The sequence below is a fragment of the Vicia villosa genome, linkage group LG2 (genome assembly GCF_029867415.1).
Source record: "Vicia villosa cultivar HV-30 ecotype Madison, WI linkage group LG2, Vvil1.0, whole genome shotgun sequence".
NCBI lineage: Eukaryota > Viridiplantae > Streptophyta > Magnoliopsida > Fabales > Fabaceae > Vicia > Vicia villosa.
Genome location: NC_081181.1, coordinates 37661851 through 37680260, shown reverse-complemented (window position 1 = coordinate 37680260; position 18410 = coordinate 37661851). Strand labels below are relative to the sequence as shown.

The 18410-nt window shown below is 37.8% G+C and overlaps 1 protein-coding gene across 1 annotated transcript; it reads right to left on the bottom strand.

Annotated features, from left to right (window-relative positions):
• Positions 1 to 15276: 15276 nt before the first annotated feature.
• Positions 15277 to 17453, bottom strand: LOC131648860 (uncharacterized). The gene is made up of 2 exons (XM_058918588.1): positions 16178 to 17453; positions 15277 to 16100 (listed from the first exon to the last, which is right to left on the bottom strand). Exons 1-2 carry the CDS (start codon positions 17451 to 17453, stop codon positions 15277 to 15279), a joined length of 2100 nt encoding a protein of 699 aa, XP_058774571.1.
• Positions 17454 to 18410: the final 957 nt, after the last annotated feature.

The window sequence follows — 18410 nt, the reverse complement described above, 5'->3', positions numbered from 1 at the left end:
GACGTAGTCGTAGCGAGGACGATCGACGAACTGCCTAAACAAATATCGTGTTCTTGTCGCTTTTACTTTCTCTTTTACCTTCTGTTCAAAATTGGTTATAAGTGCGAAATTGATCAACGATTCAAGTGTTAAAATTGTGAATTAAAGTTCTGCACAAACATCACAATTCACCACAACTTGAATCACTATCAATTTGAACCTATCACCAAGTGTTTGTGTTTTTGCTTAATCCAATCTTACTGCATTGCAAATCAAAGTTGTCAATCTAGAAGTTAATTGGATTTCAGTTGTTAAACGTATTGGTTAGCTATCATATTACTTCACCATCAATTCCACTTACTATTTGGTTTTGAAACACATACGACCTTTGCAATAGCGGTCCAGAATAGACGCAAGTCGATTCAGAACCGCTTTCGCTCAAGTCTGTAGAAAAATCTGTAAAAACTTAGTGAGATCTATTCACCCCCCCCCCTCTAGATCTATAGGCCAGCGTCTAACAAATGCTTGAAGAAGCGTAGTGGTTGGAAGTAGTTTTAACAAACCTAGGAGTTAGTATAACAAAATCCTGCTTAATATGCTTTCATAGTTAACCTTGCCTCAATTATGACTTTTGAATGTTGTAACTTGGCCTGGTTCACGGTTTTAAGAAACAATGGATATAAGGCTCAAAATTTATTTAACCCACCCCTTTCTCCTTGATGTTCTCCAAATCCTAAGAACTCGCCTAATCCAATGATTGTGCTTTGTTTGCAAGAGAATCATTTCAGTTCTGATGTTGAGCGAAAGCATTAGTGAAGATCCAAGCACCGATGAAAAATGTTGTAGAGATCAAGCATTGATGGGAAGCTTTGATGATTTAGCAGTCACAAGCTTATCCTTTGTATTTCGCCTTTGTTTTTGTTTTTATCCCTTTTTTTGCATGGACCAATTCCCTTGAATTTGATCCATCGGGATGCCCTAAATTTTGCCTAAGACATTTGGTTTGTTTTCATGGAATTTTCCATTTTGACTTAGCGGGCATTTTTCTTTTGAATGCTCCTTTTGAGATTTGATCCTCGGATATTGAATATTGCGATTGCCATGACGACTTTGATTTGTAAGCTTTGACTTTGACACGTCCTCGATCTTGAATGATGTATTGAGGAAGAAGATGTCGCGAGTGTTATCTCCATTGCTTCCTTATTTTTTATGAGTGCGAGGAAAAAGGTGTGCTTAAACCTTTTCTTGATCCTTATGCTTGAACCTTTACTTCAACCTTTGCTTGACCCTTATGCTTGAATCCTTGTTTGGATTGACTGTTTCTCTTGACAACCAAAATACACCATTGAATTAGTCGAAATCTACCCTGCCCCTGGTTGAAATCAAGGGTTTTTTTTGAAAAGTAGAAACAAACTCCAACTCCTGGCTCGAGGGGGTGACGAGGGATTAACATCCTTATATCTCCACTGTTTGGGAATTGAAACAATGCATGTACATCGTTGGTTCGGTCTTACCTTGAAAGCATACGTTTAGCGGGATTTTAGTTATTTGTATTCGTCATTCTCCCTTTGGTTTATTAATAATCCTAAAACCTGGAAAGTCGTAGTAGTGAGCGAATGAATTGATTCCAAAACCTGCGTGGTCATCCCACTAGAATTGCTAATCCGAAGGTACAACTTTATCCTGAGTAACACTTAGTGATCGTAAGGGTTGAAATTTTGAGCATGATAAAACATATTGATCCTAGGGACAATCTCCTTTGTAAATCCGTTGACCCTGTTTTACTCCTTAGTTCATGGACTTGTAAGAGTAAAGGGTAAATCTCGAATTTTCCTTGGGCACATCAAACCTGTCGGGAATAAATTGTTAGTAATGGGTTTTCATCGTATCAGAACTTCACGAGTTTCCTTTGACTGAGCCTCTTTTGCTTTTCCTAAGGATAGTATTACCTATGACCCTTTTATCGCTTGGTGGGGAGTTAACATATGTCGCCTTTCCTCCATTGTAAATAGGCATCTTTGTTCAGGGTATTGCCCCAGTTGGACTGACCCTTGCCCCCAAGTTATCGTAGAGCGTCTTTGTAAGTTTTGTTATGTTCTAAGATGAACCCCTTTATGACTAGATACCCCTTAAGTGTATCTGTGAGGGAACTTCTTTGTTGAACTAATCCTTGCTTGACGATAACCTTTAATGTATTTATAATCCGGTTTCGAGAAGGCATGGACATGCAGAAGGCATGGTGAAAGGCATTCCTTTTTCCATTTATATGACCAAGATTATCCCCAATACTTTATCTTCCTTTCTCCATAGTTTGTGATCCCTTGATTTTTCTCCGGGAATCTCGGGAAATCGGCTAGCACGGTAAGTGTGGATGTGGGCGAAGATGCAAATGGAAATGTATGGATGCATGAAAATACAAACGCATGCATATGCGAGAGACTCCTTGTATTATAACTCCTTGTATGCAATGCAGACGTGGGACATATAATCCTAGGGATAGCCTTAGAGGCGACATTAGATCCTAGTGGAATCCTTGCAAGATAGATGTCATGACACGCCAATGGAAATCCCTTATATTAGGGAGTATGTAGAAGGTAGCGGCTGGTGACCGTTCAAGACAGTCACCAAATCTCATGGCCATCGAGAGGCCGTTCGACGTGTGCCAATGAAGTTGTCCCTCGTGGGAAGGTTCTCTACGCGGAACACAACCTATCTAAGGACGGTATCTAAATAAAGTGAAATCCCTACAGGCTAGGGATTGAAGACGCATAAATGGAAATCCAAACCCTACAAGTTAGAGGGTGCGCGGGAATAAGCACGGGATGACCGTTCAAGACAGTCACTGGATCTCATGGCCATCGAGAGGCCAATCGACGTGCGTTAATGAGGACGTCCTTCAGGGGAAGGACACGTAGTTGTAAGAACACATGGACGTAAAAGAAAATCCCTACAGGCTAGGGAGTGCGTAGGAGCAAGCACGAGGTGACCGTTCATGACAGTCACTAGATCTCATGGCCATCGAGAGGCCAATCGACGTGCATTAATAAAGATGTCCTTCGTGGGAAGGATGCGATTTTTTTATAAAAAAAATAGAATCCCTACCGGCTAGGGAGTGCGTAGATGTAGGCACATGGTGACTGTTCATGACAGTCACTAAGTCTCATGGCCATCGAGAGGCCAATCGACGTGCATAAATGAAGGTGTTCTTCGTGGGAAGGACATGGTCTTAGAAATAGATCCCCCCTGCAGGCCAGGGAACGCGTAGGGATACCTGAAAAATAAAAACGCAAGACATTTGCAGTATATAAATTGCACACATATAATAAGCACATAAGCCCTGGGTTCATGGGTTCGACGTAATGGCTTAGGGTGCCTACCCTTCCCATTGGTATGTCCTAGAAGGTCTCATGGGGTCGTTCGTAGTCGCCGAGACTTTTTGTCTCTTTGGATTTTAGAACAACTCACTTATCCATGAGGTTCAAATTTTAGGGGTAGGTTCCCAGAGAGGTCAGCTAAATACCAAGTCCTTCCCTCAACAAAGTCAAGCTTCGTATCACACATTTCCGGATATTCAACCCACTCTGAGTGGAATTATAATAAGACTCGTAGGAGATGTAATTCCCCTCTTGTCTTAAATATCATTCCCACGCTTATGTTTAACAACAATTTAAATCCCAAAAAGCAATGAAATAACACATATTCAAATAAATAAACATTTAACTGAATTGCGGTAAATAAATGAATTGCAGTGAATAAATAAGATTGCAAATAAATAAATAAATAAATAAAATTTATATATTTATAAAAAACCATAAACCCTAATCCAGAACCCTAAAATGACGAATTAGCCAAACCCTAAAAATTTCGCCAAAAACCTAAACCCTCTCAAGCCTTAGGAGCATAATAATTCACCATTATAGTTGTCCCCAGCAAAGTCGCCAACTGTAGCAACCTGCCCTAAAAATTAAGATTTAGAGTCGCCACCTATTCTACCAGGGCGAATAGGAAACCCAACGCGGTTAAGAGATCGGGGTAAGATTATTATAATCAGGTCGAGGGGAGGTGTTAGGCACCCTCAACCCTTTCCTATGGATTTGAATCTAATGGTCAAGTTTTATGGCTAACATAAAGAAAGGTGACAGAAAGTTATATAGGGTAAATGGTAAGATTTGAACTTGATTAGAATTTTGAGGAAGGGGACTCGCCTTGTTTCCAAGTGCCTAGGTATCTCCTTAGGGAGAATCAGAGTCAACGTAGTTCGGGGATAGGGTTGTACGCCTTAAAATTGATTATGAAATTGTTTTAAAGGCTTTTTGAATAGCCTATTGTAGTTTTGAATTTTGTGGTTCGCAAGGCATTTTGAATTGCCTGATCGAAGGGATGAAAATCCGTAGTTTGATTTGAAGTGTTTTGAATGTTTTAGATTTGGGCGTACATCCCTGGTTTGATGTGTTTTTGTTAGGTGCGATGATCAATAGATTTGATCATTATAATTAACGAATTTGATTGTGTATTGCTGGTTATTCTGACCGATAGATTCAGTCGTCACGAGCACCAAATGAAGTATATTTTAATTTTATATAACTTATCATTATCCCTCATAATCAATAGGTTTGATTATTATACGATAATGAATTTCAATATTTATGTTTTAGTATTTTATCTCTCGTCATTGTGACCAATAGATTTAGTCGGAGCGAGGAGAGAATTAAACCAGAATTAGTTAAATTATCAATAAATGAATTAATAATTGAGATTATTTCTCGTCAATGCGACTAATAGGTATAGTCGGATCGAGGAGAAAATTGATTGATGGTTAATGTTTTTGCCAAATGGGCAATGGGATTGGGCAAATCCTAATGTATTGGTACTTTTAGGATTTTTGTGATTTTTAACAATTAAAATTGACTAAACAAATTATTCGAAATAATCGAAAAAAATCAGGAAAATAAATCCTAAATTTGAGTCATTAGCCTAATTCTAATTTAATTTTTACTATTGATTCAATTTTAAGATTAAATTATATATCTAACATAATTAAACTTAACTATGTAATTATATATAAAAAAAATAATTAAATAAACCTGGGAATAAATCCTGCGCTTCTGTTCCTTGAAGTTCCATGGTACACCTGCGCTCCTAGGGCATTGGATTGCCTCTGGTTAATATCTGATGGCTATGATGATGCGGGTGCATCATGCCAAGCAGGAATGCGTGGCACCGGATCTGTATTCAAAAGAACACAACAGAAAAATTAACAAAATAATACGCAGGAGGGAGGGATCGATCCCGTGCCCCTACGCGTCATGACTCCAACATGTTACCTTTGCCACTGCGCCATTCACGACTTCGCTGTTTCACAAACCAACACCAAATAATATATACAAAACGCAACCCTTTAATATCTTGAAACGAAACCTGCGCGCCCCCTCCTGTTAATCTTCTTCATTTATTTTTTCTGAAAAGCATAGGGACCTTTGGCTACAGTTCCCTTTCATGGCTAGATGTCTCCACCATTCAAATCTACAAATTAGTGTCAAAACATACCAAATAATAACTCGGATTAACCATATATAACATCCCGAACTCCATGGGACCATTAATTTGGTCCGAAATTATCCGTAACCGAAAATCCCAATTTCATAACTTGTGAAACCTAGCCATGGTGATTCACAAAACCTGCAAGAAAGCTCAAATCAAACGGTCCAGGGAGATTTTAAACAAGATTCTAAACACAATCCTATATCCGAAATTGATTTGTGATGCCTATACTATCGGATTCGACTTTGAAAATTTTGAGGCGAAAAAAAAATATTAGGATACGTTTGTGTATGTTCAGACCAATGGTGCTCATTCGGTTATGTCCAGGGAGCTTCAATAAATCGATTACCACACTTGGCTTGACCTGAGTCGGTCTCACAATTCCTTTGTTTCCTCCCTTGGTTCACGACTGTTTTTGTTATTTGTGTAAGGTTTTCTGCATGCCAATTCTCCTGTATTTTCTCAGTCACCATAAGATGTTAGTGATTAATAAAAAACAAAATATGGTTAGAATGGTGAAATTCACGTGAAACAAACTGGTGAATGAATGTTAAATTTTGACTCCCTCTCACTGCCAATGAATCAATTTCTATACAAATTATGTACAATAGTGGACCTGCAATATTTGTCTGTACGTGTTATTAGGATTAGAAAGAATGGCCCCCTTTAACTGTTAAAATTAGTCCTATTTATATTAGTTTAAATTAGGTTTTCTTTCCTAATGGGCCTAGTGCCCAATTAACCTAATAACTCAAAATAAGTTAAACTGAAATTGATAATATTTTTATTATAATGTTAACCCTGAAATAAAAATAGAATACTAATTCTAATAAGACTATTATTAATCCCAAAAATAATTCTAATATATATTAATAGTTAGTAAAACAAAATAATACTAATAATAAAAAATAAGATTACAAATAAAAATTCAATAAAAGTGCAAAATAAAAGAATTAAATAGTGAAACCAATTTATAATATGATAAAATCCTTATGATAAGATAATTGGACCAACTGTTTGGGTCCCGAAATATGTGTTGATTGTACCCCCATTTTGACCAGTTTATTATAGAATGAGTTTAACAATATGAATGTTAAACCCCACGGCTCCAAATTTGGTATTTCCTTAAAGAAATGATCAGGCAAATTTTGGGGTATGACAGAATGGCTTACACTCTCCATTTAGATAACCAAATGCCCCTATAGTGGAAAGCACACCAAGCACTACGTCAGAACACTTTAGATCACTTTCTGGAAGAAAATTTTGGCAAAGTCATACAAAAGTTGCAAGTGTCCATCTTTTAGGGATTAGAGTTGTGCCAATGGTGCGCAAACTCAAGATACAAGGCGTCTTACTTATCCCTCGGTCGGGAGCCCCAAATATAGCGACTGGAATTTTTGAATGCTTTAGGGATTTGAGCTGCCAATGATGCGAACTCAAGAACACAAAGTCTTGTTTATCCCTCAGTCGGGAGCCCTAAATACAGCTGCTGGAACAGAAATCACCATCATGAATGTAGAATATTACTATCGGCAAACAATAATGACCTCTGCGCTTGGCCATCAAAGTCGTTACTTGGAACACACAATAGTTGTTGGGAAGGAAGCCTCTGGAAGTACAGATTGCAAGTGATTATCATGAGTTACTTCCTCGAGGAAGAACACACATTATACTTGCATCAGATGAAATGGGATTGACAAGTAGAAACCAATATGAATAAACTCAAACATCTCTGTATCGAGCAAGCCCTGGACTCTTGGTACCACAAAACCTTGTAAAGCTTGACATTATGATCAGGAGCCCCATAATGGAAAACACTGAGTATTGTCATCGAATCAGGAGAGCTATCTGTGGTGAGAAAGACTCAAAGCACGAATCTCAATCAACTGAAATTCCAACACGCAAGGATGCAATTAAACACAAGGCATGGAAACCTCGTCCGCTTGTTTCTCATATTCTTTCTGTCTCTATTGCCAAGCAAAGGTTGCTGAAAAGGAAACTCAATGAGGAGGAGGTGACTCTGGATATGAAACAGAACCTTGAGGATGAGAGGTGCCTTTGCAGATCACTCTTGATTACTGTCTGGCAGAAGATTATGACGAAGTCACACGGAATTCGTAATGCTTTAGGGATTCAAGCAATGCAAATGGTGCAAGCTCAAGACAAAATGGTCTTGCTTATCCCTCATTCGGGGGCCTCAAACAACTTCAAAGACTTGTAGATACTATCATCACGACCAGGTGCCCCAGAATAGAACTCACACCTAGTGTTATCTTCATCAAGCATAGAGAGTCTGTAGACATCCACACAGTATGGAGCTTAACCAGTTGCAAATAAAGCAAGCATGAAAGCCACTGAGCACAATACACGTCCTCATACATAACCCCAACTGAGTTTCTTCTTGGTCACCCCACAAAGTTATTTCATGACTGATCTTTGAACACACAATAAGAACAAATCAAGTCTCTGAGTCTGGTGAGAGTACCAAGTCTGAGTAAGAGATCCTCGATCCTGAACACCTGTTATACATGAAATGTATGAGATGCGTGATAGGAATGTGATGCCATGTTCATTCGATTTCCAAGGAATCCTCGTGTTTTGATTTTTTTAGCAAGCAAGTGATGGAAAAGCTCGGCACGAGGCTTAAAGATATGATTCCTTGGAAATGGAAAGAACATGTATGCTAGTTATTTTTTGTACATCATTTTTTGGAAAGTAAATATGCAATGATGCAAGGTGGTGGGAACCACAATACTGGATATATCTGGGATGCCGAGAAATCACACGGCACAATTTCAAAGGTTCGGCCCCAAATGGTATACCACACAGAACACAAAATGTCAATCCACAGAACCAAAACCCATAGTCAACAACACAATGGAATAGAACATAGATTGCCACTCGAACAAGAACCATAGTACCCCACGAACAGGAACCAATAGTACACTCGAACAAGAACAGCGGTAACCCACGAACGAGAACCAAAGTCACCATCAATGTACCTGTTAAGCAATGATTGATTCCCGCCCCACTCACGGGTAAATCTAGGCCAGGGTAGGTCGAAAAGCCAACAGAGGATCGAATATAGGCGTTATCATACGATATTGCCTCATTCCACCAAGCTCTGCCCGTGGATACGTGTTCAGATCAATCAGGCATACGCCATCTGTCCGTCACGGCCACTCTAGTCCTAGTTCCTAAGGTATCACTCATAACCTGGGTATTGGGTCTTTTACCTCTTGAAACACCCACCCACAGATAGAAATCCAGACAGTCCAGAATATGATGCAGAAAAGTAAATGTGCACATAGAATGCAATGCAAACAGGTAAATATGCAAAGCAGTAAAGAACCAAAAGATAAACACATAAGCGCTAGGATCGACTCGCTAAGTCCGGACCTGCAATAGGTTGAGACGTCCCCAGCAGAGTCGCTAGCTGTCGCTACCGCGAAAATTAACAGAGTCGCCACTAACATATTTATCCTGAAAAGGAAGGGAATTCTAGCAAACCACAAAACAAAACAACGGTCTCACGACTAGAGAAGAGGGTAAGGGAGTCGGTTACGCGAGGGGAAGGTGCTAGCACCCCTCGCGCCCATCGTACTCGATGGTATCCACGCTAGTGTCTAAAACTATGGGTGTGTAAGCAAACTGCGCTAATCTGGACTAAAATAAATGCAGAATGTAGGGAAAAGAAAGAGTTATACTCGCACGGGGCCTATCCCGCTGCCTACGTATCCTTTTTGAGGAATCAGAGGTACCGTAGCTCGGCTAACTAGATTCTGTTTGTTTTGTGTTTTTTAGGTGAACGAGTTACATTCACACTCCGTTGCTCGACCTTTGGAGACTTATGCTTGGGAATGGAGCGGAAATAACAAGCTCTTAAGAAAATAAAAATCAAAGAGTGAGGTTTTTGTTTTAAAGAATGCATGAGGAAGACCTAAGCTAAGGGGAAGGCTTGCTACCTAATGTTATCATACAAAGGGTACAGGTCTAAACTGAACTAACAACCTATGGGGGAAAAGGCGAAAGCAAACAATAATAACATCACACAAACGAGCTCCGCTCGTAAAGCAAACAAAACCAATGGCACTGGCCGAGTGGTAGAAAAGCGGTCCCGCCATAGCCAAGGGGAGCAAATCACCCGAGTCAACCAAGAATTAGACCTCGCGAAAATGATCAAGCCATAGACAAGAGGAGCGAATCCCTCTCAGCAACCAAGCCGTCACGGATCTGAAAGGAAAATGGTGCGTGCGTACACCGAGCATCAACGTCGAGCGACGCGAGCTATAGGAAAGGCGGGGGTCCGGCTGCATGAACCCTTTTCCTGACATACTCGATAACATGGTCTTGTGCAGGTTCAGAAGCGAGCCACACGTAGCATGCGCACACTGAACAGACTCGATGAGACTAGGCGGAGGTTGATTGCTAACCCTTTCCGCACGCCTTCCATGAGGACTTAACGGAGTGCCATATAGGACTTATTACACCGTGACTCCCTGCCGCAAAGCACGAATGTAAACACACCAACAAAAACAGAGCCTCTTTCGAGGACTTGGCCAGATGCATGTCTAGGTCCTACTTCTCATGTTAAAGGATGATGCGAGAAAGCGATAAAGTGCAAGAAAAATAAAATGAAACGGGATCAATACCAATCGAATGATGATCCGTAAACTAAAGCGAAGAGAGCAAGGAAACTAGGATCCCGCAAGCGAGCTAGCAAAGCAAAAGCAAATAGTCAGTACACCGATTAGCCATGAAATCACACAAAGTTCGACATGCGCGTCAAGCATAATCACAATACATCTGCAAGAGGAACAAGCAAACCAAGCAAGCAGATATAAAGTAATAGGAACGTGTCTCCAAGATGAGAACACGAAGGGAGTGAATGAAATCGTGTTCCGCAAATAAAGCGGAACACTCACATAATAAGCATCGATCAGTGACCATCCAAAAGCCTCGCACACTAGCACACAAGTTAGAGATAACAACATATCGCAATCGAAATTGCGTTATTTGAATGATAAGCTAAATCAGAAATGGATAACGGAATAGAGGATGAAAACGTAGCGAAAGCAAACAAGAAGAAACATGGGATAATATTCAAAAGCAAATCAAATATGTATACTGAAACCACGAAAGTCAAAACAAGTATTTACATGCACAACGATACATCGAAACGGCGAAACCGGGTAAAAACGGTAAAAACTAAACTCATCAGAATTAAGCCAAAATTTTATGGTAAGCTAGAAACGTGCCAAAGAACTCAAATATGAAGTCGGAATTTATTAAATCGGCTCGGAAGCACGATTTCCGAAATCAGGCAGTAGCGAAAACGATAAAAAAAAGTCTGCCGAAACCGAAAATAACCTTTCCATCAGCTCCGGAAGCATTATTCTACTCAAGAAACATTATTCACATTCGCAAAAATTCAACACGGTTCAAGAGTTATGACATTTTGAAGTAAAGCCGACACACCGCGCGCGTTATGGAAAAATTCGGAAAGAAAGCAAATAGCATGGTATAGCAGCAAGTTCCAGCACTTAGAGGCATTTATTAACACACAAGAAAGCTCTACTATCACTTAGAATTAACAAACAAACAACACAACAAAGTTTAGACAAAAATCCTTCAAAAAACTATGTTTTCATGAGTTGAAAATAATGAAATGCAACACGAATACAAAGCCAAGCAAATTCTGGATTATGTTACCTTTAAAACAGCCCCAACAACTCATAGAAATCACACATAAACACCAAGAAATGGCTCACGGCAATTGGCTCAAAGTAGCACATCATTTGCAAGTTAGAACTTAAGCATAAAACATGATTTTCAAGTAGGCACAAAGCATCAAATTCATGTTCAAAGATAGAAACAACAATGTCAACCTCAAACAACTTTACATTCAAGTCTCAATGCATATCAACATTCATGGATATTGGATTCAAATTGAAATTAAGCATCACAACAACTAGCATCATTGTCACATTCAAGAATTTTGAACAATTATCCACATTCAACAACAATAACTCTTGGCAACAAGTTCTACTTGCAAAATTCAGCATTCACAACATCTAATCAACAACACATTGATCACACAATCACCAACATTCATGAGCAACAAGTTAGAATCAAGCATTATATGCAACAATTGACATCCACAAGTTCTTTCACAAAAGTTCAGCATCATTAACATTTCAAATCCACAACACAACAATATTATCAAATCATCACAACTCTCATAATCAAATCATCAAACACTTTGTGTGCATATATTTAATTCATAGAGCATTATCGATATATCATCAACAACTATCAACATTATTCTCACATTTGAATCAATTAAGCAAGATCAACATGAATCATTCAAATAACAAGCGATTATTATCATCAATTATCAAAAATCATCCATCGATAATCAAACATCATCATCAATTATCATATTAATTTGGATCAAGCAACAAAATCAATTATCTAACAAGATTTATAGTGAATTTACCGGATCAAACGAAGAGATCAAGACCGAATGAACACGAACACGACGCGGACACGATACGAACACGAACGCGAATCCGAGAGATCTAGGGAGGGAGTGAGGCGCGCAAGAGTGTTGAAAGAGAGGTCTTCAACCTTCAATTGATGATCAATGAGGAAGGATGGTCTTCATTCTTGATTTGATCTTCATTTGTTTTTGAGATTTGATCTTGAATTGATGAAGATTGATGAAAGTTTTTTGAGTTTTTGTGGTTTTGATCCAAGAAGATTGATAGAGAATTGCAAGAAAGTGTTTTTTAGAATTTTGGTGAATTGAAGTTATGAGAGAATATGAAGAAAAATAACTTATATAGTGTGAGTGGTGAAATGTCCAAAACGCCCTTAATTATCTCTTTTTTGACTCGTTTTTGAGGAAACTCGGTTCGGCTCTGAATTCTGTAACGAAACCAATGCCATTCTAAAGATGACCAAATTCTTGACTCGTAGTCGCGAGAATCGTCTCAATCCGATAAGCGATGAAGAAATTACGCGCGTTTGAATGACGAGAAACGTCGATACATCTGGCGCGACTGTGCAGAATTTTGTGAGTATCGTTCAAAGAACTCGATAAAACTCCATCTTCGGCTCGAAATCTGAACAAGCATGTGTGAAGAAGAATCGAAGCTAACGAAATTTCTGAGAAAATTCCGTCGGAATGGACTTCATACGATAAAAATCGAAGAAGTTATGAATTTTCGAACTAGGCACGACATACCCGAAAACACACTTTTTACCGAAAGATTAGGCGCTCTTCAAAATGCTGGGAGTTTTCAGTGCATAATTGGTCTCCGGTCCGAACATATGAAATCTCGGTAATGATGACACGGAGCTCCAGTTAAATTTTCGAGCAAATCCGACGAGCGGACTATGAGATATGAATTTTCTCAGCTCCGAAACCTTACATTCAGCACCATTTTTCACTGTGAAATCTCGAATAATTTGCATATCTAACAACCTTCCTCAAAGAACTGGCCTCCGAGCCGAACACTGTCGCACCCCAATTTTTGACCTACAAATTTCATTCATATGATCATGTTGCGTTCGTATTTCGTTTGCATTCAAATTGTCGCATTTGTTGCATATTTCCCGGTTTTATTCATCCTTTTAATTTCTACTTCAAAAATAAAAAAATTTCATTAATTTCATTTAGATTTATGTCTTTACATTTGAAAAAATATAAAAATAAAAATATGTGTTTTAATTGTTAGTCTAATTAGTGTTATTGGATTTCTTAGTTTAGATTTATTCTCCCATTTTTATTATCTTTTCTAAAAAATGTTTAATACAAAAAATAATAAGAAAGTTTTGATGTATTCCTAGTTTGGGCCTATTGTCCATTCTTGCTTAAGGCCCAAACTTGTTTTCTTTTGTAAAGCCCATTTTATTCATTTTTGCCATTACACTAAGTCAAACAAAAATGTACAGAGAAAACAACAAAAATCGAATTTTTTACTGTCCTACCATCTTTTTAGGAACAAATACCCAATATGCCATACTTTTCACACTTTTTCCCAATATGCCATGTTTTCAAAAAAAAAAACTGATTTATAGAGCATCCGCCCTTTGAATGGGCGGAGCTTCTCCTTTTATATGAACAGCCGCCCTTTGATTGGGCGGAGGAGTGTTTTTCGTTTTTTTTTTTTTTTTGAAATTTTAATTAAATTAAAAACAAATTTAAATAATATAATAAATATTATAATTAATAATAAAACAATAATATATATTAAAAATATTATAATAAAATATAATTTTAATTTCACAACATCTTTATAAAAAATTGTATTATTCAATTAAATTATTTTATTATATATTAATCATATTATTATTAATAAAATAATAATATATATATGTTAATTATTTTTTGTTTTAAATTTATAAATTAATACAATTAATTTTTTTAATTTTAAAATAAATTGAATTAAAATATATTAAATAACATTTATATAAATAAAATACTTTATTAATCATATTATTATTAAAACACATATACTTCATACACCCAACAAAATTTCATTAAAAATTAATTTAATTAATTTAATTAATATATAATAAAATAATTTAATTAAATAATACAAATTTTTATAAAGATGTTGTGAAATTAAAATTATATTTTATTATAATATTTTTAATATATATTATTGGTTTATTATTAATTATAATATTTATTATATTATTTAAATTTGTTTTTAATTTAATTAGAATTTAAATTGCAACAGATAAGATCAGTGAATCAGCTAACTCGAGCGTCCACGGAAAAGAGTAGTTCATTCATTAATTAAAAGGTACATAGAAAATAACCAACAGAAAAAGATAAACTAAAACATCTAAGAAATCACCACGGTTAAAACAATGTCATTAGGTCCATGCATCATTTGAATGGCATGAATGTCGTATTCCACGTTATCCCAGAAAGTTATCGTTGCTCCAGTCACAGCATCGACCCTTGTTTTAAGCCTCTTGATGCTTCTTATCTGTTCGCCGACCTCGTACTCCCCCTCTAAAAATCTCAGGAGAGTCCTCTTGAGTTGCTCGACGGAAGAGATATTCCAAAACATAACCGGCATGGGAGGTTTGACGGCGGAGAATATGACATGTCCGGTCCTTCTGCGATACTCCGGTTCAAGTTCGGCACGCCATGTTGATCTCCGGGGCGGCAACTCTGTTGTCCGGTGACATCCATCTGGCCTAATGGTTGTCCGGCGAGGCATGGTTGTGTTTGTGTGATTGTTTGGTATTTGGAGTTTGTGTATCTGTGTGTAAACTCAACCATAGTAGCCCCTAATTTATAATAGTAGTGGGTAGAAAAAAGTAATGATGTTGCGTACTGTTTACAAGCACGCCTAACATGTATGATAAATGTAGACACACTGATCAATGACTGACTTGATGGGACTAGACGAAAGCATGCGTATTTGACTGTCCAAAATAAAGAGTGGCAGTATGGGCCATGACTGACTTGATGGGACTAGACGAAAGCATGCGTATTTGACTGTCCAAAATAAAGAGTGGCAGTATGGGCCATGACTGACTTGATGGGACTAGACGAAAGCATGCATATATTATCTATTTTAATATATGTTATATGTGTTGTCGTAATTGTAATGTTATTTATGTTAAATGCGAAAGATCTGTGTTGTCGTAATTGTAATGTTATTTATGTTAAATGCGAAAGACGACACTTTATTAATAATGGTGCATAAAATTTAACAACAAAATAAAACACTATGCATTACTGGTTCCAACATTTGGACAATTCGTTCGGTTGTGACCAGGAAGACGACACAACGCACATTTTCTCTCTAACTCATCATAGTTGTCCATTTCTGTTCTAATACGTGAGCTCACGGGACGACCTTTCTTGTTCCTCCGCATCAATGGGTTGTGACAAATTTGATCTCCTTCAAAGGAGGGCCAATACTCATCTAATGGTAGTACTTGAAAACTTGTGCTGTAAACACCGAATAAGTTTGAGACTCTGTAAACGTCGGACAGTAGAGCATAGGCGTCTTGGCGCACCACAGAACATGCAGCAATAACGTGTGAACAAGGAACACGGTAAGCTTGATACTTTCCACAGTCACACCAAAGATCTCTTAGGTTTACCTTGTAATCTTCCATAGGCTTTCCTTCACCATGGTCCCTTGTCTCCTTCACACTGAAAGTGTTATGGTTATAGTCAAATATTCTTACATGATGCGTGCTGGATTTTGCCGTTTCTTCTTTCATCACCTTCATGCAACTTTCTGTAAATGTTTGTCCAGAACTCAATACTGCACTCCACTTAGCACCCCTTTCAGTAAAAAGTGTTCCCATCCTATAGTATGTCGCACGCACCAATGTCGTAATAGGTAGATTACGTGTCCCTTTGAATACCGAGTTCATCGATTCGACCAGGTTTGTTGCCATGTGACCCCAACGCCGACCTCCATCAAATGCCCTCGTCCACTTTTCCAATGGAATATTGTCTAGCCATCTCAAAGCATCACCATTAGCCATACCAATTTCATTTCTGTAGTAGTGGAATGTTGGTTGGTTCAAAGCGTACCCTGATAATTACAAAAAAATGAGTTACTAACATATACATATAATTTACCAAATATAATAATAGGAAATTTATACTTACCCATATTGATAACTTTTTTTCGGAGGTTACGGTCTTTGATCTCCCTCATGAAATTTTGTGCGATATGTCTGATACAATAGACATGTACAGATGGAGGCTCATGCCAACCATTCTCTGGATTATTGTAAGCACTTTCAATTGATGCATGCCTGTCTGAAATCAAACACAAGCCAGACTGAGGGGCTACATGCATTCTCAAGTTCTTTAGAAAGAAACCCCAACCATCTGCGGTCTCCCCCAACACAAGGGCAAAAGCAACTGGAAAGATATTACTATTTCCATCTTGAGCTACCGCCATTAGTAGAGTACCTTTGTACTTACCATATAACCAGGTACCATCAACCTGAAGTATAGGTTTGCAATATGCAAACCCTCTAATGCTTGGTTGGAATGCCCAGAAAAGTCGATGAAAAATTTGTTTTCCATTGACAACAGTTCCGTCATCTGTATATACGGGAAGTGTTTGCATTTCTACCACTGTACCAGGAACAAATTTCTTGAGAGCTAACAAGTAGTGTGGCAGCTCATTGTATGAGTTCTCCCAGTTACCGTATACCTGTTCGATAGCCTTATTCCTTGCAATCCATGTTTTCTTGTACGACGGAGTAAATTTGAATTCAGACACAATCTCACTAATACAGACGCTCACCTTAGTTGAAGGGTCCTTATCAACAAGGGGCATTAAATGTTGACACATTATCTGAGAGCTAAGTTGCCTATGATCTTGATTGAACATAGTTGTTGAACAACTATGTAGTGGGTTCATAATGCCTATCTCCCATAGGTCGCTCCTCTTTCGAAAGGACGCCAAAAGTCGAAACTTGCATGTAGCGTTTCTACAACATATTTCATATCTTTTTTTGTCAGAAAAATTCACCTTGAAATCAATACATTGTTTCATATGATATTTTGAGATGGCACGAACACATTCGGCTTTTGTTTTAAACTGGTTACCCACAGCTATCTCACCCTCCATCGGAAGATGGGGACCCCGTGGCCATGCAAACGAAGGTTGGTCTTCAGTAAGTTGCAACGTTGTAAGGTGGGGCGGTGGACAATACACATTTTCAACTGGAATTTGTTGCTCCTCTTCATTGATTGCATCTGTTTCGAACAGAGTGGTAAATAAATCATCAACTTGTGCTTCAGTTTCTTCATCATCGTCTTCTTCAACATTTTCATTAGGAATTATTGCTGCATTTTCTTGTTCAACTCTTTGAAATTTTATGTAGAGATCAATGTAATCAAAGCCAGTAATTTCATGATTCGCAAACATTGTTTCGACATCATCGTCGTCTCGGACCTTCAGAGGAACAAATTTCACATTATCATTACCGAAAAAAATTACATTTCAGTAAATAATTTGAGAAATCGAACCAGCTTGCAGCTTTGATTCCAACCTACTCCGCAGGTAATCAAAATTAGGATTTCTGCTTATCTTCAAACGACAAATTTCTGTGTTTGCAAAAATAATCCCAACAGCATCAGATGACTGAATTTCTCCTTTGTAATGAGCATTCACAATATATTGTGTAGACATAATTTTTTGAGCTTATGAGAATTTTTGTGATAGTGTGAGAAATAATGTGAGAAATAATGTGATAGTGTGAGAAATAATGGGTGAACAATTTTGGACAATACAGATGCAAGAGTGTGGAGAATAGACATGAAATAGTGTGAGAAATAATGGGTGAACAATTTTAATACAGCACTTTAAATTCGTTGAGTCAATAAATGCAAATCCACAGGTCCGCCCATTTGACCAGCGGATGTCAGGAAAAAGCAACTGCTCCGCCCAATGAAGATGCGAAAGTCAACAACTAATTAATAGGGTCCGCCCGTTACAGGTGCGGAATGCATTAAATGTGCAGACCAATTTACACTGATCCGCCCATTTGACCTGCGGATGTCAGACAAAATTAAAGGCTTCCGCCCATTTGACCTGCGGACATGTTGAATTGGTAAACGAAAATTAAATATTTCTGTCACGAATTAAATTATCCAACACCAACTATTTTTAATTTTTACCCAATATTTCTCAATTCAAATTCATTTCTCATACAATTTCACTCCCACTATATTTCTTCTCATACAATTTCACTCTTACTATATTTCTATCCTACAATTTCTTACTCACATAACAAAAAATGTCTTTGTTAACACTCGGAGAAGAACATCGTGCACACCGAACAACATTATTGCATATGTAAGTATCTTTATATTTTTTTTAAAC